We start from the raw sequence: 22,051 nt of genomic DNA on the forward strand, positions 1-22,051 counted from the left end.
CTTAGAGATTACTAACAGCAGAATGGACCTGAGGCCACTTCCTTTCTCTGGGTCTCAGTTTCCCTGCTTAAAAAATAAAGTGGTTTCAGAGGTTTTCTGAAACACTCCACAGTTCTGAGCTTCTGTGATTCTTCTCTCTTTCTCTCATGAGCCAGGCACTCTCTGGCTTGAAGTTCTCTGGATACATGGTTCTTTCCACCAGGACCACTGACCCCACTGGGCTGCTTACTGCTTGCTCTTCTGTATTTTGCAGAAGGCAATGGTAGCCCACTCTGGTGCTCTTGCCTGGAAAATCCCATGGATGGAGAAGCCTGGTGGGCTGCAGTCCATGGGATCACTATGAGTCAGGCACGACTAAGTGACTTCACTTTCACTTTTCACTTTCCTGCATTGGAGAAGGAAATGGCAATCCACTCCAGTGTTCTTGCCTGGAGAATCCCAGGGATGGGGGAGCCCGGTGGGCTTCCGTCTATGGGGTCGCACAGAGCTGGACACGACTGAAGTGGGTTAGCAACAGCAGCAGCAGCTTCTGTATTTCTGGTTTCAGCATAGACATCGCTTGCTTGGGGAATTCCTCTTGACCTTTCTAAACAGAATTAGCTGCCCCCTCTCCATGCTCCCAGTGCCCCATTTAACCTTCCTCTCTGTACATACACGGAGGACACTCTTCTGTCCACTTGACCCTTCCCTGCTCTGCACTGCACCCAGCTAAGAGCAACACTGTATTCATTACTCTACCCTCAGTGCTGAGGGAAGGAGCAGGCCCAGGTTTCCTTGGGGATGTCAGCTCAGTCTCTACCTGGAGAGCTTCCAGACCCAAATCCTCTGGGCAGGGCTAGGCCTCCAGAAATTCACAACCACTAGCTAGAAGCTGTGAGTGAGAAAACATCCTTCAGCAGTAAAAGGACAATTTACATTATTAAATAATTAACAGTAGAACTTACTGCAACAGAGCCTTTCTAAAGAACCACAGAATCCCTTTAAGTGTGCCGGTTTAAAGCTTTTGTTTTTTGATTTTATCAGAGGGAGAATTTAGGACCTGAAATCTTCCCATCCAGGTATCTCTCAAAGGTTAAGTAAGGCAAAAAGTCTGAAATGGTCATTAGAACAGACCTTTAGCCCCTGGCTTGAAATTTTCCATTCTATTGACCGGAAGGCAAGCCCCTTCTGTCCTGGCACCTTCCTCCTGTCTGGGTTGGCTGCCGCCGTCTGTCACCTTTGTCCAGCTCCTCCCTGAGTGGCCGGGAGGTTTCCTCTCTGTCCACCGGCCTCAGAGCCAGCTCTGGCTGTGTTGTGATGGGGCTGCCCCCGCCAGGGCTATGGCTGAAGAGGCTCTGGGTCCTCTTTCAGGTGGCCCTGCATGTAGCCATAGGCAAAGTGCTCCTGACGCTCTTTCCCAGGAGGGTCAAGAAGAACATCCTGGCCATGGGCGAGAAGACTGGCATGACCAGGAACCCACACTTCTCCCATGAAAACTGGATCCCTACCTTCTTCAGTGCCCAGTATTTCTGGTTTATCCTGAAGGTCCGTTGGCAGCGACTGGAGGACATGACTGAACAAGGGGGTTTGGCCCCAAACTGCCCTGTAGTCCGCCTGTCAGGAGAGAGGTGCAGCATCTGGGACTTCATGCAAGGTCAGACGGCTGGTCCAAGCTTGAGACGTGCTTGGATGGGGGTGTTTGAGGGGGTGGGCAGGTGGGGTGGAAAGCCTTAATGCCACTGCTCCAGCTGCTCCTTTTCCGGCTTCTTGTCCTCTTCCCACTTCCTGAAAACAAGGACTTCTCCTGGGTTCTGTTCTTCTAAGTGACAACACCACCTTCCCAGGCAATCAGATGGCAAGCCAGTCCCACTAGCCATCAGCTCCTTGAGCGCCGCTCTTACTGCACAGTTGCTCTGCCTGGGATGTCTTCACCATCCCCTCCCTACCTCCCTGCCCCTATCTGGTCCACTCTGGTTCATCCTTCAGACTCTTGCTCAGTGACACCCCCTGATCCCGGTCCCCTGATCTCAGTTAATCCCCTCTTCTATGCTTCATATCCTAAACTTCACTTTACACACCTGTCATGGTTTATAATTATTAATATGTGTGGGTGTTTGATTATTGTCTGTCCTCTTCACTAGCCTGCAAGCTCTATGCAAGTGGAGGCTGTGCTCTAACCCGCTGTTGGGTCCCCCTGGCTGCTGCTGGCTCATGGCAGTTGCCCAGTAAATATTTGTTGCAGATCTCTCTCTCTCCCTCTCCCAGACAAACCAGCTCTATCTGTTTGGGTTCTTAAAGGCCTCTCTGCTCAGGCTTCTCTTTTGTCCTCACAGCTGCTCTTCCTGCTCTTCCTCCTCCCCATCTTGCCCTCTCTTCCCACCTAACTTGAGGATGGTCACCAGATGACCCTTCCACAAACATATCCCTGGCTGACTGGTACCCCAGCTCACCAACCTTCAGCAGCCCCATCTGCATCCGGGATGAAGTCCAGGCTCAGCCTTGTTCTCTATGTCCTCTCTGGACTGACTCGTTTTCCTTCCCAACTTCATCTGCAGGCTTCCCCTCAGCACACTGCCTCCAGGTGAACTGCTGGCTCTTGTACATCCATTGTGCTTTCCCTTCTCTGTCTTTGCTGACGCCCTTCCCCACCATCACCACCATTCCTCATCAGCAGGGTCTGCTCTCAGGCCTCCCCTGGGACACCAGCTCAGATCCCTACAGCTCTCCCGCTCTCCCTCCCTTCTCAACTCCTGGATCTCTGCCTGGACCTCTCCTGGGCACTGATCCTTCCTACCCAGCACTTGGCTGCCCAAGCACAAGTGTTATCCTCCTGCCCAGGCAGGGGCACCTTGGGACACGGCTGTGGAAATCCCAGGGCATGAACACAGCAAACAGAGGAGAGAAGGTCCCTGAGGTTATTGACTAATCTGGTGTTTTTCAAAGTGTGTTCTTTGGGAACAAAATCCCATAGATATGCTTTACTAGATAGTGTTCCCTGGTCAAAATAGTTTGAGAAATCCTGCATAGTATACTCTCCTCTGGGCTTCCCTGGTAGCTCAACTGGTAAAGAATCCGCCTGCACTGCAGGAGACCCCAGTTCAATTCCTGGGTCCAGAAGATCCCCTGGAGAAGGGATAGGCTACCCACTCCAGTATTCTTGGGTTTCCCTGGTGGCTCAGATGGTAAAGAATTCACCTGCAATACGGGAGGCCTGGGTTTGATCCCTGGGTTGGGAAGATCTCCTGGAGAAGTAAATGGCAACCTACTCCAGTATTCTTGCCTGAAGAACCCCCATGGACAGAGGACCCTGGTGGGCTACAGTCCATGTGGTAGCAAAAAGACAGACATGACTGAGCGACTAAGCACAGTACATCCTCTCCTCCTGGAAATTCATCATGTGCATGAGCATAAGAGTCTCTGAGAGGCCCTGAAACTTAAAAAAAAAAAAAAAAAACTTGAAAAACTTTCACACAGCACTGACTAATTTTCCTAACACACACATACAACTTCCCACTCTCCGCTGGAGGGATATCCTATCATCGTCATATTAGTTCCAAAGAACACACTCTGGGAGATGCTGGCCTGATCCAGTGCTCTCATTTTAAAAGGGAAATGGAGGAAACTGAGGGCAAAGGTGGCAGAGCCAGTGCGTGACCAAGTCAGACCCAGGATCCGGGCTTCTTCATCCTGTTTTTCCAGTGTACCTCAGCAGACATTCACGAGCACCTCCCTCGAGCTAGATCCTCAGCTAGACGCCAGGCTCTACTCAGAGCTGGGTCAGAGCTTGCTCTTTTGTTTGAGGAATTTATGGTTTCATGGTACAGACAGAAGTAATAACAAATCCATACAGTTCCATGAGGCTGAGGGGAGACTATAAAGGTATGAACTTCACCTGCAGGGCTTGGAAGGTTTCCTGGAGGAGGTGGTGTTGGAATTGAGCCTTGAAAAATAAGTAAGATTTTGGTAGCTTGAAAAGGGAAGAGTGTTTCAATTAGAGGGAAGGGTAAGAGTTTTTTTGCTCATGATCTTAAACTGCAGTGCAGAAATGACCTTGGTTTATTCAGCAAACATTCACTAAGTGACCACTGATGATAAGAACAGTGAGAATCAGCTCATGTTTCCTGTGAGTCTACCTCATGCCAACTCCTGTGATAGAACCACGCCAATTTGCTGACTTTTGATGGTCTAGTGACCAGCCTCATGAACGCTAACGTGCCTCATGGCCAATTCACAGCATTTACTTGCTTATTTTAACTGCTTACTTTCCAGTGGGCCAGTGTACATTTTATTTTTTAAAATATTTATTTGTTTGGCTTCACCAGTCTTTGTTGCAGCATGTGAATGCTTAGTTGAGGCACATGCAGTCTAGTTTCCTGACTAGGGATCAAACCCAGGTCCCCTGCATTGAGAGTGCAGTCTTAGCCACTGAATCACCAGGGAAGTTCTCAGTGTACTTTTTCAGTACTGTTCTATTTGCCTCTGCTCCCTGCTGCTGCACCTGAAATTGATGATGGAGAGAGAAGGAGTCTGAGCAATGAAAAAAAAACTTGTATAAAATAGAATTTCAGCACATTGGTCCAGAGTCCCCTGAAGTAATAGGTACTGATGATACAGAAATCAGCACAACTGGAAGATCTCATTGCTTAAGGAAGGAGATGATGGAGGGGTAGAGGGGACCAAGGAGTTCAGGAAGGAGTAGGGTCAGGTGGGAAGACGGTCAGGGGAGGGCTTCCTGGAGAAGAGAATGGTGAGCTAATGGTGTAAGCACTGAAGCCTCGGGATGGGTGAGGAAGAGGAGAGTAGTGAACAGAGCAGGGTGGAGGGGAGGGCCAGTAGAGGTCTGATACACAGAGGGGCATCAGTCAGCTTGGTAGAAGTAGGGTGTGAGAAGCATGAAGGAGTGAAGAAGGAGGCTGGAGATGTCATCAGGGATCAGAGCTTCTGGGACCTCTGTGTCTTAGCAAAGAGCCTTTACTGTGAATGTACTGGTGAGTTCTTAGAAGGATCTTCAAGTAGAGTTAACATGATCAGTTCTGCTTATTAGAAAGACATTCTGTGTTGATGTTTGGCAGAAACCACACAATTCATAAAGCAATTATCCTTCAATTAAAAAATAAATAAAAATTTTCAAAAGGAAAAAAATAAAAAAGAAAGACAGTCTATAAGAGCTTTGGAAACCCATCAGTCCACTAAAGAGCTCTGCTGTATGCTTTAGGTATAAATCCAGACTCATTTTGGAGCCCCAGGCTGGAAGGTCTGGAAGACTCTTTCAGTTCAGTTCAGTCACTCAGTCGTGTCCAACTCTGTGACCCCATGAATCGCAGCACGCCAGGCCTCCCTGTCCATCACCAACTCCCAGAGTTTACCCAAACTCATGTCCATCGAGTTGGTGATACCATCCAGCCATCTCATCCTCTGTCGTCCCCTTCTCCTCCTGCCCCCAATCCCTTCCAGCATCAGAGTCTTTTCCAACAAGTCAACTCTTCGCATGAGGTGGCCAAAGTATTGGAATTTCAGCTTCAGCATCAGTCCTTCCAATGAATACCCAGGACTGATCTCCTTCAGAATGGACTGGTTGGATCTCCTTGCAGTCCAAGGGACTCTCAAGAGGCTTCTCCAACACCACAGTTCAAAAGCATCAATTCTTCACCGCTCAGCTTTCTTCACAGTCCAACTCTCACATCCATACATGACCACAGGAAAAACCATAACCTTGACTAGACAGACCTTTCTTGGCAAAGTAATGTCTCTGCTTTCCAATATGCTGTCTAGGTTGGTCATAACTTTCCTTCCAAGGAGTAAGCGTCTTTTAATTTCAGGGCTGCAGTCACCATCTGCAGTGATTTTGGAGCCCAGAAAAATAAAGTCTGACACTGTTTCCACTGTTTCCCCATCCATTTGCCATGAAGTGATGGGACCAGATGCCATGATCTTCATTTTCTGAATGTTGAACTTTAAGCCAACATTTTCACTCTCCTCTTTCACTTTCATCAAGAGGCTTTTTAGTTCCTCTTCACTTTCTGCCATAAGGGTGGTGTCATCTGCATATCTGAGGTTATTGATATTTCTCCCTGCAATGTTGATCCCAGCTTGTGCTTCTTCCAGCCCAGCGTTTCTCATGATGTACTCTGCATAGAAGTTAAATAAGCAGGGTGACAATATACAGCCTTGACGTACTCCTTTTCGTATTTGGAACCAGTCTGTTGTTCCATGTCCAGTTCTAACTGTTGCTTCCTGACCTGCATACAGGTTTCTCAAGAGGCAGGTCAGGTGGTCTGGTATTCCCATCTTTTTCAGAATTTGCCACAGTTTATTGTGATCCACACAGTCAAAGGCTTTGGCATAGTCAATAAAGCAGAAGTAGATGTTTTTCTGGAACTCTCTTGCTTTTTTGATGATCCAGCGATGTTGGTAATTTGATCTCTGGTTCCTCTGCCTTTGCTAAAACCAGCTTGAACATCTGGAAGTTCACAGTGCACGTATTGCTGAAGCCTGGCTTGGAGAATTTTGAGCATTAATTTACTAGCGTGTGAGATGAGTGCAATTGTGTGGTAGTTTGAGCATTCTTTGGCATTGCCTTTCTTTGGGATTTGGGAAGACTCTTTACAGATCATATAAAGCAGCCCTTTCATTTTTTCAGATGCAAAGGCCCAGAGAGGTAAAGGACTTGCTCAGAGTCACACAGAGAGTTCTTGTAGAGTCCGAACAAGAACTTGAGACTCCTGACTCTCAGGTGGTGTGCTTTCTAATGTTGGATAAAAAAACAGAATATCAGAGAAACTCTCAGCCACCTCTTATCCTCTGCAGGTACATGCACCTGGACACACCAGACATACACCACGCAACGCTGATAACTGCCACGTTGGGGTAGAAGGCAAATCTGGATGATCGCTTTTCTTAGAATCTGGCCATTAATCTGAAACTAGATTTATTTCACCCCCCGTTTAAAATCTTCTAAAATCTCTCCAAGTATACTTATAAGGGGTCATCTAGTAACTATAAACAGGCTGGTTTTCTCTGCTGAGAGAGCCTGGCATGGGGATTAATTTACTGGTTTGGGGGTTGACCAGTAAGTTAACCAATGATGGGTTTGAGTCTAGTGCTACCACAGAGCCGTTTCCCCACTTATACAAACAAGCGGGACTTGACAGTCAGTCCTTGCTTGATGTTCTTGAACTGGTGTCCTCCGCAGTGTGGCCTGTGGACATGGGCAGGGGGCCAGTCCTCAGTCTGGCCACCCCCTCGCCTCTATCCATTTTCCGTCTGCTACCAGAAAAGCAGGGAACTCAGGTGAAACTTTGCCCTCAATACTGATCGCTGCACCCAGCCACACTATAAATAATTAAACAAATGACTGTGTTTCTTCACGTCCTAATCAGTGGATGTTGAAATTTTTATCCCATTAAAAACAAATTTCCAGACAGCTCATATTTGGCTCTGGTCCTGACCTTAAATCTCCTCAGTTCTTATCTGAAGTGTGACTCCCTGGGGTCATTGGAGGCCAATAGCTAGCCACTTGGCTATGACTGGCCTCTGAGCCTCCCCTGCTGTGACCTGAGCAAACTTGTCATATGGGGTGAGGAGGCAACCCGCTGAGGCCTTCCCAGTGCCTCCTAGGGCCTCCTGTGAGGTCATCTGCGCGGCAAGGATGACAAGAACTTTATATCTCCAGTGGAACAGGCCTGCTTTCCCCTCAGGTACTGAAAAATGAGGAATATGTAAGCAATCATGTTCCTCCTTTTCCTTGGCCATCTGGAAACTCAGCGTCAATATTAGCTCAGTTACAATGAATGCATGGGCTTCCCAGGTGGCCCAGGGGTAAAGAATTCATCCGCCAATGCAGGAGATTCTAGTTCGATCCCTGGGTCAGGAAGATTCCCTGGAGAAGGAAATAGCAACCCACTGCAGTATTCTTGCCTGGGAAATCACATGGACAGAGGAGCCTGGCGGACTGCAGTCCATGGGGTCGCAAAGAGTCGGCCACGACTTAGCGCAGCAGCAGCAGTACAACAAATGCTTGAGATCTGAGCCCCCTGGAGGGCCACGGCTTTCAAAATGTTTTTTTTCATATTTTATTATATGTGTAAGCTCCTTTAAATCCTTTGTGGAACAAGTTAAAGAAATAACTAACCAAAGAAACCACAAGCAAGTCAAAATGTCCTCCACTCCCCATCATTTGACAAGTCCCACCAGTTCTACCTTTGCCCCTTCCCCCTGTACACATGCACTAGCCTAGACTCCCATTAACTCCCTTGTGGATTTCCCCAGCTACCCCTAACTGCTTCTGCCCCTCCTCTGTTCTCACTCTCAATCCTTTCTCCACTGAGCAGCCAGGCCCATTCTAAAGGGTGAGCCGATTATTTTTCATCTAGTAGCCTACAGTAGCAATCAGAGTTTTGGCTTGTAAGCAACAGAAACTCACTCGGGGTTTCTTAGTCACACGCATTTCCACGTGTATAAATGCCAAGTGTGTTAGAAAAATGTTACAGGCTCCCCAGAATCAGTCACAGCAGGAGCACTGGCCCTGAACAATCTTTTAGTTTCAGCAGTTGGGCCTGGAAGCTGCTGACACTGTGGTTGCCATGGGAAATCCCTCTCCACTGTAGGGACTTCAGCATCCCCTTGGGGCTCTACCACTGGGGCGTGGATGGGTTCTACCATCTCAGTCACTCCAGAATCAAAGAACTACGTGGGAGGGTCCAACCAGCCAGCCTGTGGCCTGGCTGCTGGGAGGGAGAATGGACCTGGCCCGTCTCTCTTCCATAGAGCACGGCTGGGCACAATCCCCTAATGATAGTACACAAAATAGGGAATTCCAAGCAGGAAGGAAGGCTACAGGCTGGGCAGCCAAAATTGCAACAAATGTCCACCATCCTTGCTTTATCTCCATGATGTCCTCTTGGACCTGGAAGAAAATCCACATTCTATGCCATGGCATAGGAGAGCCTGCCTGCTTTGGCCCTACCTACCTCTCCAGTTACATCTGTCACTGCCCTTGGCCTGGTTCCAGCCATAGTGGCCTTGCAGATCTTTCGGTACACCAAGCTCTGTCCCTCTTGGGCCTCTGGACGTGGCGCCCCTTTGCCTGGAATGACCCTCTTCTCCCTTTGCCCATGGTTGGCTCTTTCCTATTTCTCAGGGTAAACGGCATCTCCTCAGAGGCCTCCCCTGACCCACCAATGTCAAGTCACTCCTTTATAGTCTCTTTTCTGACACTTATCACAACTTGAAATGACTTCTTTTATGTATTTTCTTGTTTCCTGCCTGTCTCCCCATTAAACAGATCTTCAGTTGCATAGGGGCTTCCCTGGCGGCTCAGACGGTAAAGAATCTGCCTGCAATGCAGGAGACCCAGGTTCGATCCCTGGGTCAAGAAGATCCCCTGGAGAACGAAATGGCAGCCCACTCCAGTATTCTTGCCTGGAGATTCCATGGTCAGAGCAGACTTGTAGGCTACAGTCCATAGGGTCGCAAAGAATCTGACACTTCTGAGCAACAAACACTTTTACATTCTAATTGCACACAGGCAGAGACCTGTTGCTTCTGCTCTGTGCTGAATCCCTAGAGTGTGGCGGAGGACTATGCACCTTATTTGCACTGAATGAATGCTTGTATTGCGATGAGGGTATACTCAGTGCTGCGGATGTGAGGAAGAATGAGGAACAGACCCTGCCCTCAGGGGCAGTGAGTAGACTGTGGGATGCAGACACTTAAACTGGCCATGCCACAGTGCAGGACCTGCTGGAGGAGTTACAGAAGGCTCTCACCCAGGGCTGTCTTCCTGGGTATGGGACCAGTGAATCACGAAGGGTGCTTATTCAGAAGGGGCTGAGCACTCTTTGGAAGGACTGATGCTGAAGCTGAAACTCCAATACTTTGGCCACCCGATGCAAAGAGCTGACTTATTTGAAAAGACCCTGATGCTGGGAAAGATTGAGGGCAGGAGAAGAAGGGGACAACAGAGGATGAGATGGCTGGATGGCATCACTGACTCGATGGACATGAGTTTCGGTGGACTCCAACAGTTGGTGATGGACAGGGAAGCCTGGCGTCCTGCGGTTCATGGGGTCGCTAAGAGTCAGACACGACTGAGCGACTGAACTGAGCGCTCTGCCAGAACTGTCTTGAAATTCTTGATAGTTTTATCTTTAATTTGTATTTTGCAAGAGAAGACTTTTTGGACAATTGGACATGCCTCAGGGACTTGGATCCTTGGTTCACACAGGTTCCTGTTTCCTACAGCCTCCCCCCTCCCTCTCCCCGACCCCTAGTAGTTCTCCCAGGACCACTCCTGGACTCCCAGGGCCCCAGCCTATCCAACCTCCTTGCTCCCACCCAGTGGCTGCTGCCACCTTCAGGCCTAGAGAGGATCTGGACCCAGGAATAGGAAAGGTTAGGGCCAGGTGTGGGCATCCTGCAGTATCTCACAGGAGAGCATGGAGGTGGCCATCCCCAGCCTGAGCTGACAGTGCCACGAATCCATTTGGCAAGTGACTGGGGTGACTTAATGGGAGAAGGCTTTTGCCCCCACTCCTTTCCTCGAGGTACCGAACATGTCCCTGCATGGAAGTTGTAATACCCTGTGGGTTTGGGAGATGGCAGGTGGGAGGATGACATGTCTGGCTCAGTTTCTGTGCTCCTGGCCAGGGCATGGTACATTGGCCTGGTAGCTGGAGGGAAAGGAAAGCTGGTAGCCAGCAGCCACAAATACACATACATGAATGCAGAGTTTGGGGCCTCCTGGGTGACTGTGAGAGTCTACATTCACCCTATGAATATCTCTGTGCCCAGGGGAACCCGATATTAAATAGCAACTAAAAAGCAGCATGCCAGGGCAAGAGAGATACTGTACCAGAAAACTATATTTTAATATATTTATTGGCACTTTCCCCCACTTTTTGAATGAAAGGCCTTGAATTTTCATTTTGCCCTGGCCCAGCCAATTATGTGACCAATCCCCACATTTCACTCTTTCTGGAGCCTTCTCCACTGCTCCCACTTCACAGCTCAGAGAGGAAATGAGAGCTTACACTTATTCAGTTCGGTTCAGTCACTCAGTTGTGTCTGATTCTTTGCGACCCCATGAACCGCAGCACGCCAGGCCTCCCTGTCCATCACCAACTCCCAGAGTTCACCCAAACCCATGTCCATCAAGTCAGTGATGCCATCCAGCCATCTCATCCTCTGTCATCCCCTTCTCCTCCTGCCCTCAATCTTTCCCAGCATCAGGGTCTTTTCAAATGAGTCAGCTCTTCACATCAGGTGGCCAAAGTATTGGAGTTTCAGCTTCAACATCAGTCCTTCCAATGAATATTCAGGGCTGATCTCCTTCAGAATGGACTGGTTGGATCTCCTTGCAGTCCAAGGGACTCTCAGGAGTCTTCTCCAACACCACAGTTCAAAGCATCAATTCTTCGGCGCTCAGCTTTCTTCACAGTTCAATTCTCACATCCATACATGACCAGTGGAAAAACCATAGCCTGGACTAGATGGACCTTTGTGGACGAAGTAATGTCTCTGCTTTTGAATATGTGTTTAGGTTGGTCATAACTTTCCTTCCCTGGTGGCTCAGAGGTTAAAGCGTCCGCCTCCAATGCAGGAGACTCGGGTTCAATCCCTGGGTCGGGAAGATCCCCTGGAGAAGGAAATGGCAATCCACTCCAGTATTCTTGCCTGGAGAATCCCATGGACGGAGAAGCCTAGTAGCTTACAGTCCACGGGGTCGCAAAGAGTCGGACACAACTGAACAACTTCACCTTACCCTTACCCTAACTTTCCTTCCAAGGAATAAGCGTCTTTTAATTTCATGGCTGCAATCACCATCTGCAGTGATTTTGGAGCCCCCCCAAATAAAGTCAGCCACTGTTTCCCCATCTATTTGCCATGAAGTGATGGGACCAGATGCCATGAGCTTTAAGCCAACTTTTTCACTCTCCTCTTTCACTTTCATCAAGAGGCTCTTTATTTCTTCACTTTCTGCCATAAGGGTGGTGTCATCTGCATATCTGAGGTTATTGATATTTCCCTCGGCAATGTTGATCCCAGCTTGTGCTTCCTCCAGCCCAGCGTTCCTCATGATGTATTCTGCATATAAGTTAAATAAGCAGGGTGACAATGTACAGCCTTGACGTATACCTTTTCCTATTTGGAACCAGTCTGTTGTTCCATGTTCAGTTCTAACTGTTGCTTCCTGACCTGCATACAGGTTTATCAAGAGGCAGGTCAGGTGGTCTGGTATTCCCATCTCTTTCAGAATTTTTCACAATTTATTGTGATCCACATAGGCAAAAGCTTTGGCATAGCAGAAATAAATGTATTTATTTATTTATTTATTTCAATAAAGCAGAAATACATATTTTTCTGGAACTCTCTTGCTTTTTTGATGATCCAGCAGATGTTGGCAATTTGATCTCTGGTTCCTCTGCCTTTTCTAAAACCAGTTTGAACATCTGGAAGTTCACAGTTCACATATTGCTGAAGCCTGGCTTGGAGAATTTTGCATTATTTTACTAGCGTGTGATATGAGTACAAGTGTGTGGTAGTTTGAGCAATATTACACTTATTGGGTACCTACTATGGGTAGGCACCATTCTAAGCCCTTATCTGTTTTAACTTACCTAACCCTTAGAACAATCCTATCAGGTAAGTATTGTTATTATGTCCATTTGTGGGTGAGGAAACTGAGGTGCTTTGAATAGAAAGAGCACCATATCGAGAATCCAGAAGCCAGAATGTTGGGTTTAACGCCAGCGCCAGCATTGACCTGCTGTGTGACATGGAACAAGCCTATAAGCCAGAGGGTAAAAAATCACCCACCTTGCAGTACACTAATCACATTGATGACAGAACAGATGGGTGCCTGCCTTATCACTGCATGAAAGGGACTCTTTTTGTCATTATTTACTTCCCAGTGAGTGCAGGTGATCCACTGAAACTGCCTGATAGAATGCCTTCATTCTGGAGAGGAGTCAGCTGGCTCTGCTGCTGCTGCTGCTAAGTCGCTTCAGTCGTGTCCGACTCTGTGCGACCCCATAGACGGCAGCCCACCAGGCTCCCCCGTCCCTAGGAATCTCCAGGCGAGAACACTGGAGTGGGTTGCCATTTCCTCCCCCAGTGCGTGAAAGTGAAAAGTGAAAGGGAAGTCACTCAGTTGTATCCGACTCTTAGCGACCCCATGGACTGCAGTGCACCAGGCTCCGCCGCCCATGGGATTCTCCAGGCAAGAGGACTGGCTCTAGCCTCTGCTAAATCACGTGTCCTAAGCTTCTGCCCCCCCACCGCCGCACTGTGCCCTGTCTCCATCTTAGAGAGGAAATAAAGGTAACAATGAAAGCAGGAGTGAAGACGGTGCTTGCAAAAGAAATGCTATGTGTCGATTATTGGTTGATGATGGTACCATTTGTTTTAGGCAACAGACCCTTGGTGCTGAATTTTGGAAGTTGCACCTGACCTTCATTTATTTTCAAATTTGACCAATTCAAGAGACTTATTGAAGAATTTGGTTCCGTAGCAGATTTTCTCATCATTTACATCGAAGAAGCACATGCATCAGGTAAAAAAAGATGTCCTTCCCTCTCCCCTTCACTCATGGTTGGGGGTGGAAAGAAGAGGAAGAGAGAAGGAAAGAGTCACTATTTGTTGAGGACCTAACTCAGTCGCTGCTACTCGCTAACTCCATAGTCTGTGCTCTCTGCTAGTCACACAGAGCAGAAACCTGGAGTGCTTCTAACATTGAGTGGGTAAGTTGGGGAATCAGGGGGAGGAGCTCATCTGAGCGCAATCAATCACAAGGAATTTAGACCTTGTGAAATGTCATGAGTGAAATGGCAGCTCTCTCACAATGTGTGAGATCCATCCTAAGGCTCTCCAAGCTCCAAGGGAGCTTCTCCCTGGTTCATCTCCATCCATGCTTCCCAAGCATTGCAAGTGCCAGAAGCACCAGGGCTTGTGAAAGCACACTGCTGGACCCCACCCTGAGTTGGAGTTAAACCTGGGGTGGGGCCTAATAATTTACATTTCTAGCCATCTCTGAGTGATGCTGAAGCTGTGGACTGGGGGACCACACTTTGAGAACCCCTGCTCTGGGCCAGCTTTTAGCTGAGGCTGCAATCCTTGTTTTAGCTCCTAATAGGTGATAGCTTATTTTCATTATTTAATAGGAAATCTTGTTCCTTTGCTGAACAGCTCTGCGAGAAAGTCCTGCCTTACCACGGGCAGACATGTCCTTCCCCGAAACTTCTACAGCTTGGTCGAAGCCTCTTGAACTTTACAGGATAATCAGACACATCCCTGTCCTTCTGATTTTTATGGGAACTGAACCCAAGAGTTTGGCCCAAGCCTCAAACTCTGAGGTTGGAGAAGGCAAGAAGGCTCATGTGGCTAAGTGAAATGAGAATTATTTACTCACCCCATCACCCCACAAGACAAGAAGCTGTTTCAGTCATCTGTCACTCAGCACCTGGTAGAGTCCATGGTATAGAGTCAGAGCTCAGTGAAAGTTGGGTAAGTGAGCATTTAGACCAGTATTAGCCTGCTGGCTTATCCATGTGTTTAGAGATTGTTATTAATTATCAGCAAAGCTGCTCCATCAGCCCTTTCCCCAGAGTGGTCCTAGATCCCTCGTGTCTGAGCCATGTGGGTTGCCTGTTGAAAATGCATCTTCCAGGGCCCACCCTAGGCCCATTGCATCTTAATTTATATGCACCCAGAGGTTGGAGAACTGCTTTCAGCCTAACACTATGCTCATTTAACTGGCAGCTTCTATTTTCATTGAAGACTTTGGGGCAATTAAAAATATTAGCATAGGGTAACAGTTACATGGAGGTTCATTAAACTGTTCTCTCTACTTTTATGTATATTTGAACATTTCCAAAATAAAATTCAAAATAAACAGCATAGGCAACAGTAGAGCAAAGTCAAGAACCATGTGTTTCTCTGTTAAATACCCTTTGGGAGAGCAGCAGCCATCAGTGAAAGGAAAGAGAACTCAGGCACCTCCATGGCTGAGAGGAGGCGATGCCTTGATGTTCGCACAGTTGATGGTGGAAGCTCTGCCAAAGCTGATTTAACTCTGGGGGCAGTGCTGCTCAGTCTTTAAAGTGCATGCGAGTCACCTGGTAAGCTTGTTAAGATGCAGGTTCTGGGTCACAGGGCAGCAGAGGGGGGCCTGAGACTTGGCGCTTTAAGTCATGCCTCCAGGTAGTGTTGAACCTGCTGGTCCAGGGACCCACGCTTGGAGAAATAAGGTTGTAGAGAATCCAGCTTTAATCTCTAAAAGAACAAGTTGCAAAGTGCAACAAGAACGGTTGGATATCACAGAAATTTCCTGATACCTGTCTCCTCCTCTGGAATCCGACTGAGCAGGTTGAACCCTTTCCTGGACCCAGGGCTGTCCATCTCAAGCCTCTGAGGGAAAGGCTTCCTATTCCAGCCCTGACCTATACTGGTTTCTGTGCTGTGTATCCTCTGTGCTCTGCCACTCCTAGTTCAAGCATTTCTTCTTCCTCCCCAACTCCTTCCCCAGGGTACTCACTCCATCAGTCAGAAGTAGGTGAGGCCTGAATCCCAGAACTAAAATGCACAGAGCCAGTGTCCTCCAATCCTAGGAGGTCTGAGCCAATCAGTTGACTTCCTTTCCCCCCACATACCACGTGTCTGTCCAGGTAAATTACAGGGAGGCATGAGTTGTGGTAGGAGGATTGCCCCAGCTGCATCACGGGCTGGCCAGGTGACCTGGACAGCTTACCTTCCATGCCCACTTCTGTGCCACTAAAATAGAATAATAGCACCTATCTCCCAGAACAAGTCTTCCCATGTGGCACTAGTGGTTAAGAACCCGCCTGCCAATGCAGGAGACATAAGAGACACAGGTTCAGTCCCTGGGTTGGGAAGATCCCCTGGAGGAGGGCATGGCAACCTACTCCATTATTCTTCCCTGGAGAATCCCAAGGACAGAGGAGCCTGGCAGCCTACGGTCCATAGATTCGAAAAGAGTCAGACATGACTGAGCATGCACACACATGTCTCCCAGAATAACCCACTTAACAGAATTTACTGAGTACCTACTATGTGTCCAGCCCTGTGCTGGGCCAAGGGACACATAGAGATGAGAGGTGCATGCAGCGCCTATCTCTAAAGAACTCACAGTTAAAGGTGGGGAAGCGGGTCACTGCTGCTCTCTGGGCCTCCGCACTCCCAGCTGCAGGGTGGGGATGAGAAGGACATCCCGGAAGCGCCAGCGAGCTAATGGATGGAACAGACTGCTCGCCTAGACATGACACGCATAAGTTGGTGTTACTGTCATCAGCAAAGTTTAGCTGTCTTGGGGCAGTTAATAAATACTTTAAACTGAGTCCAGGCTGTTGTAACTGGATGTGAATTTCTTCTGATCCTGGGTTTTCCTAAGGGAAGAGTACTTTGAGAGGACTTTGAAGCACAAGAAGGAGGAGCCAGTTCTGCTGGTCAACTTCAGCAGCTTACATTACCTTGGGAGGCAACTATTATAAATGCAGGCCCCATGGCATCTGAAAGAACCCATACCACATTATCTGGGTTCCAATCTCCCCAGATATGGGGAGAGAAGAAGGGCAACGCCAGTACCAGTTTATGGATATTTTTTCAACCTGTGGGCCCATTCACTAATGAGGACCAGCTCCTTTAAGTTGGCAGATGGGCATCTCGGCCAGTGAAGCCAATTGAAAATCCCCTTCCCTTTAAAGCAGGGGTCCCCAACCTCTAGGATCTAATGCCTGATGATCTGAGTTGCAGCTGATATAATAATAATAGAAATAAAGTGCACAATTAATGTTACGCACTTGAATCATCCCCAAATCATCCCCCCACCCACCACCCAGTCCGTGGAAAAACTGTCTTCCAAAAACCGGATCCTAGTGCCAAAAATGTTGGGGGCCACTGATTTAAAGTGAAGCAATCTTAAATAGATTTGGTTCGGGGTGAGGGTGGGGCATCCAGAGAAAAATAGTAGAACACCTGTAGTAGAGAATGAAAACTGAAAAAAAAGAAAAAAGAATGAAAACTAGCTTCTCTACTTGTCTGCTATTTTGGAGCAGTCAGGCAAGGTAAGTCAATAGCAGCTACAATGAACCAGGTAGAATACTGGGAATTCTACAGAATTATCTCAGGTAAGCCTTACAGCCAACTGAAATGTGGGTTCTTTTAATTCATTTAGCAGATGGGAAAACTGAGAATTTAAAAAGATTTAAAGAGCCTGCCCAATATCACACAGCCGAGTATATCAAGGAAGGCTTCCTGGAGGAGATGGTGTGGCAGCAGTGGTTCTCAACCCAGGGTAATTTTTGTCCCGCAGAGGGCATTTGGCAATGTCTGAGACATTTTCGGTTGTCACAAGCTGAAGGCATGGTGACACCACGGACATCTAGTGTGTAGTGGCCAAAGATGCTGCTTAACATCTTACAACACACCAAACAGCCCCCACAACAAAGAATTATCTAGCCCAAATTGTCAGTAGTGCCAAAGTTGAGAAGTCCTCCATCTGGGACCCTCAGTTAAAAGTGGGGCAGTATCTGACCTGCAGGTCTTTCTGTTACAGATGGCTGGGCTTTTAAGAACAACGTGGACATCAAGAATCACCGGAATCTCCAGGACCGCTTGCGGGCAGCCCACCTGCTGCTGGACAGGAGCCCCCAGTGCCCCGTGGTGGTAGACACAATGAAGAACCAGAGCAGCTCGTGCTACGCAGCACTGCCAGAGCGGCTCTATGTGCTCCAGGAGGGCAGGATCCTGTACAAGGTGGGGACTTGTGGCAGGGGACCCAGGGAGGGCAGGGTAAGAGCAGAGAGAGGACTGTTTCAAATCGCTGCCTGGTCATTTACCAGCCACGAGACCACAGGCAACTCCTTTCCCCTCTTGGAGCTTCAGTTTCTTCTCTAAAATGGAGACATGCATCCCCACCTCACAGGGGATGAAATAATGCACAAGAAAGGCCCTAGCATTTGGACTGGTGTTGGAGCTTCCCGGGTGCCTTCTGAATGCAGAAGACTGGCCCAGCCCTGGTTTGCTTTGAGAGACAACGTTTCCATTTTGAGAACAGTGCTCAGAGGAGGAAATGGACTTGCCTAAAGCCAAGTTGCACAAGGCTCCTATTTCAATTCTAAATCCTCTAGGATGGGATGGGAGTGGGAGGGTCTGAAGCTGCTAATCCTTGAAACAGGCCTGAACCTGGAATGGGTGTGGAGGCTGGAAGACCACCTCCTCCATACCTTGGAGCAGCAAATGCTGAGGCAGGACCTGAGCCCAGTCTTCTTTTCTGGTGATCATGTACCCCTCCAATGCTTCCAGCTTGGTGAGGGTGGAGGAAGGGAGCACAGCTTCTGATCCTGGGGGCGCTGTGAGCCTCCCCTGTTGTGTGTTGTGCGGTGCGCAGTCACTCAGTCTTGTCTGACTCTCTGCAGCCCCACGGACTGTAGCCTGCCAGGCTCCTCGGTCCATGGGATTTTCCAGGCAAGAATACTGGAGTGGGTTGCCATTTTCTTCTCCAGGGGATCTTCCCAACCTAGGGATCGAAACTGTGTCTCCTGTGGTTTCTGCGTTGGCAGGCAGATTCTTTACCACTAGTGCCACCTGGGAATCACTAGCCTCCCCTGAGAGGATAGAAATTAGGTTTTACATCTGCTGAAGGGATTCAAACCTGGGGGAGCATATGAAGCCCAGTTCTGGGGTGCCTCTCTGCCCGTGGGTCCGGCAGGCCTTACTCATGCCGGTGAAACAAGCAACAACCTGCACACACATTCTCAGAATGCTAAGGGTCACAGCATGAGGGTTCGAGTCCTTCTTCCCTTCCCGTTCCCTGTGACACAGTACTGAGGTGGCCTGATTGAGGCAAGCTGGGTACTGAGTCCCTACCTGGGGTTAGGCCCTGAGCAAGTACTGGAAACACAAGCGCAAGTTTAAAAGGAGCCTCAACTTACTTCAAAGTACTCACATCTGGAGGAGCAGGGAATAAGAAGGCATAAATAGAGAGTTACAGCTTCCCGGGTGCTGTAAGGCTCCAGGGCACGGACTGCAAAGGGCCAGATAGGAAATATGACTCCATGGGGGCCAAACAATTCCCACTGAAACGCTTCAGGTTTGCTATTACAGCACAAAACCAGCATAGACAGTATGTAAAGGAAAGGGTGTGAGACATCAGGATAGATCTGGCTCTCAGATGATAAATTTCCTGAACCCTGAGGAAGGGCAGGCTTTTCAGAGGAGGTGACACCTGCTTAGGATAAGGAGGCTGCCACTTGAACATGGTGAGTAAAAAGCATTGCAAATACAGGAAGGAGAGACAAGCCCTGAGGTGTGTTAGGGCAGGGTGTGGAGGGTTGGGCCATTTCCATTATAAAAGGCTCATTCTGGACCGAGGAGTTCAGCCTACATCTGAGAGCAAAGAGCCACTAAAGAGTTGTGAGCCACGGAGAAGCACAAATCAGATCTCTACTTTAGAAAGATCGTGGACTACTAGGTGAAGAATGGGCTGGAGGAAACAAACACAACACTCTAAAGCAAATATACTCCAATTTAAAAAAAAAGAATGGACTGAAGGAGCTGGGGTGGTAGTTGCCCAAACAGGAGGTGAAGAGGGCTGAACTGAGGCCATGGGATTAGACAGGCAGAGGTGGTTTGATGCAGAGTGAGCAGAACTTGATGTGAGGGTGGCTGGTCTGAAGGTCCAGCTGTGGAAGAGAAGCTTATTTGTCTACATCCCTTTCTCCTTTTGAAACTATCCTCTTTACCTGCTCTGGTTTTCCTCCTGCTTCTTTGTCCAGTCTTCCCATTACATGTTGGTGCCATTCCACACGCTTTTCCTGGGTGCTCTCATCTATCTCATGGACATCTGCCCTTGACTGCACCATCCTGATGACTTCCACAAAGATGTCATCAGCTCACATCTCAGCTCAGCTCAGCCCCAGACCTACATATTCCCGCAAGTTGGAAATCTGGAAATGCTGACTCATTTCTCTTGCAGGGTAAACCTGGTCCTTGGAACTACCATCCAGAGGAAGTTCGTGCTGTTCTGGAAAAGCTCCACAGTTAATCTGGACGGATTGCCCAGTTCTAGGTGCCCAACATGAGGGCCCCTTAAGGCTTGGTTTGACCCCCATCCCAGCTGTCATTTACCTCTTGACCTGTGTTCCCAGTTGAATCACTAGCCTGGATTTTTCTGATCCAAGCAAACAATGGTTGCAATGAGAAAATGAAGCCACAAGTAAGCCGAGTATTAAAGAAGGTAAAATTCCATACTGCTCCCACCATGGAGGCCGTGTTCCTTGCACAGCATTCTAAGAATGAGAGCAGGTATACGCTGCGTTTCCTTCTGAGTATCCAGCCACTCTAATATGGCATTCCTTGAATGAAGTAAATTCATTGTACCAAATTTGCCATCTAAAGAATTGATAATTTAAGACACTAAATTGGCTTTTAGAACTAAGCATGGGGAGAACTCCAGGTTTTCAAAGGAATTCAAAGAGAATGGGAGCAGACAGTACAGATGGTAATCTTTTTCTTGCCAAAACATTTAAAACAAAGGATGGTGGCAGTGATGGGTGAGTTTTCACAGTAATATATTTTCAGTTCCACAGTAGAAGAGGAGGGTACTCACTTTACCACCTTTGAATATTTCTCATAGACGTCTTGCTCTCTGTACCTGGGAATCTTCTTTTATTTTCAATTATAACAAGCTGCTTGGTGGGAAGACTGGCTTCCTAAAACCACTATGACCTTGACCAAACTAGACAACAAATGCCACAGAGCTGTCACTCAGTTATACAGAAACTCATATCTGGAATCCTGTTTCTCTGATTTCTTCACAAGTCTCCTAGAAGGTCATTTGCATTAGATCACCTCAGACTAATGGATAACCATTGGTATTGAGCTGTTTTAACTCTGCCTCTTTTCATATTTGTTCATGACGGCCACAGCCTAAAGTACTCACGGCTGTGACTTGATTTGAAAGAAAATGTTTTAAGATGCAGCAAGCCAACATAGAATGATTAAAAACTATCAGGCTCTTCTGGATGGCTTCAGTGTGATCTTTACATTGTCTTTTCTAATTCGTGTCCGCTTGTTCTATTTTTTATTCTAGACCAATCTAATCTGATGAGCAAAAAAATACCATACGCTGGAAGGCCCTCCTTTGGTGGGAAGAACACTCAGCCTCTATGTGTTACCTGTCTAACCTGGTTCTGTCTCATAAACTCCTTGCCAGAGAATGTCCACACTGAAATCAAATTACCTTCACAACATGACATGATAGAAGATACTTGGGAGGCATTTTTCTAACATGAAAACACATTTTTCTTGTCTCTGTCTTACCTGCCAAGGAACTTTTAAAAATAGTTGTTAATCATTTATCAGGCATGGGCACTTTCAGATTTGCAGTCTTATTTAATCTCTATATAGGTCAAAAAGGAGATTATTAGACCCATTTTACAGATGAGGAAACCAAGGCTCAGAATTAAGTAATTAATGGAAGGCCTCAGACTCAGTAAGCAACAAGCTGAGATTCAAACCTCATATTTAACTTCAAACCAGAACCCCAGCTCTGCTCCCTGCTGGCTGTGTGATTTTGGTTAAAGCTGCTTTGGTATCTTGAACTACAAAACAGGGTATCAACAGTGGCTACCCTACAGGGACTCATGAGTAAAGCACTCAGAACTGTGCCTGGCTTGGAGAAACTGCCAGGCTACTGGAAATGTTGGCTACTATTGTTACCATCATTACTGCTCTACAATGCCTCCCTGGGCTCCCTTTTTAGGTGCTGGGAGATGGAGAAAAATACAGGATAGTAGAGACATCCTGCCAAAGCCACTGACCAATACTGGCGTGAGTTTGTAAGAGGATACAGGGGACAAGTAACTGTGAAGCAGCGGGTATAAAGCACAGCTGAGCACTGTCCTTGGCAAGCAGGGTTGCTTAGTCTCTCCGCAGTGTTTGATTCTGTGTGACCCCAAGGACTGTAGCCCGCCAGCCTCCTCTGTCCATGGGATTTTCTTCCAGGCAAGAATACTGGAGTGGGTTGCCATTCCTCCTCCAGGGAATCTTCCTGACC

At 47.8% G+C, this 22,051-nt stretch overlaps 2 protein-coding genes across 2 annotated transcripts in view; one reads left to right on the forward strand and one right to left on the reverse strand.

Annotated features, from left to right (window-relative positions):
• YIPF1 (Yip1 domain family member 1) overlaps positions 1-2,739 on the reverse strand; it is a 51,878-nt gene extending 49,139 nt beyond the window's left edge. The window contains exon 1 of the mRNA XM_069592228.1: positions 2,434-2,739. The gene's annotated coding sequence lies outside the window, so the exon portion shown is untranslated. The remainder of the gene's footprint in view (positions 1-2,433) is intronic.
• DIO1 (iodothyronine deiodinase 1) lies at positions 1,154-21,014 on the forward strand. Its single transcript, XM_069592242.1, has 4 exons — positions 1,154-1,633; positions 13,388-13,531; positions 17,549-17,748; positions 19,970-21,014. Exons 1-4 carry the CDS (start codon positions 1,297-1,299, stop codon positions 20,036-20,038), a joined length of 750 nt encoding a protein of 249 aa, XP_069448343.1. The 5' UTR covers positions 1,154-1,296; the 3' UTR covers positions 20,039-21,014.
• The last annotated feature ends 1,037 nt before the right edge of the window (positions 21,015-22,051 follow it).

Source organism: Ovis canadensis, chromosome 1, assembly GCF_042477335.2.
Source record: "Ovis canadensis isolate MfBH-ARS-UI-01 breed Bighorn chromosome 1, ARS-UI_OviCan_v2, whole genome shotgun sequence".
NCBI classification, from domain to species: Eukaryota; Metazoa; Chordata; class Mammalia; order Artiodactyla; family Bovidae; genus Ovis; species Ovis canadensis.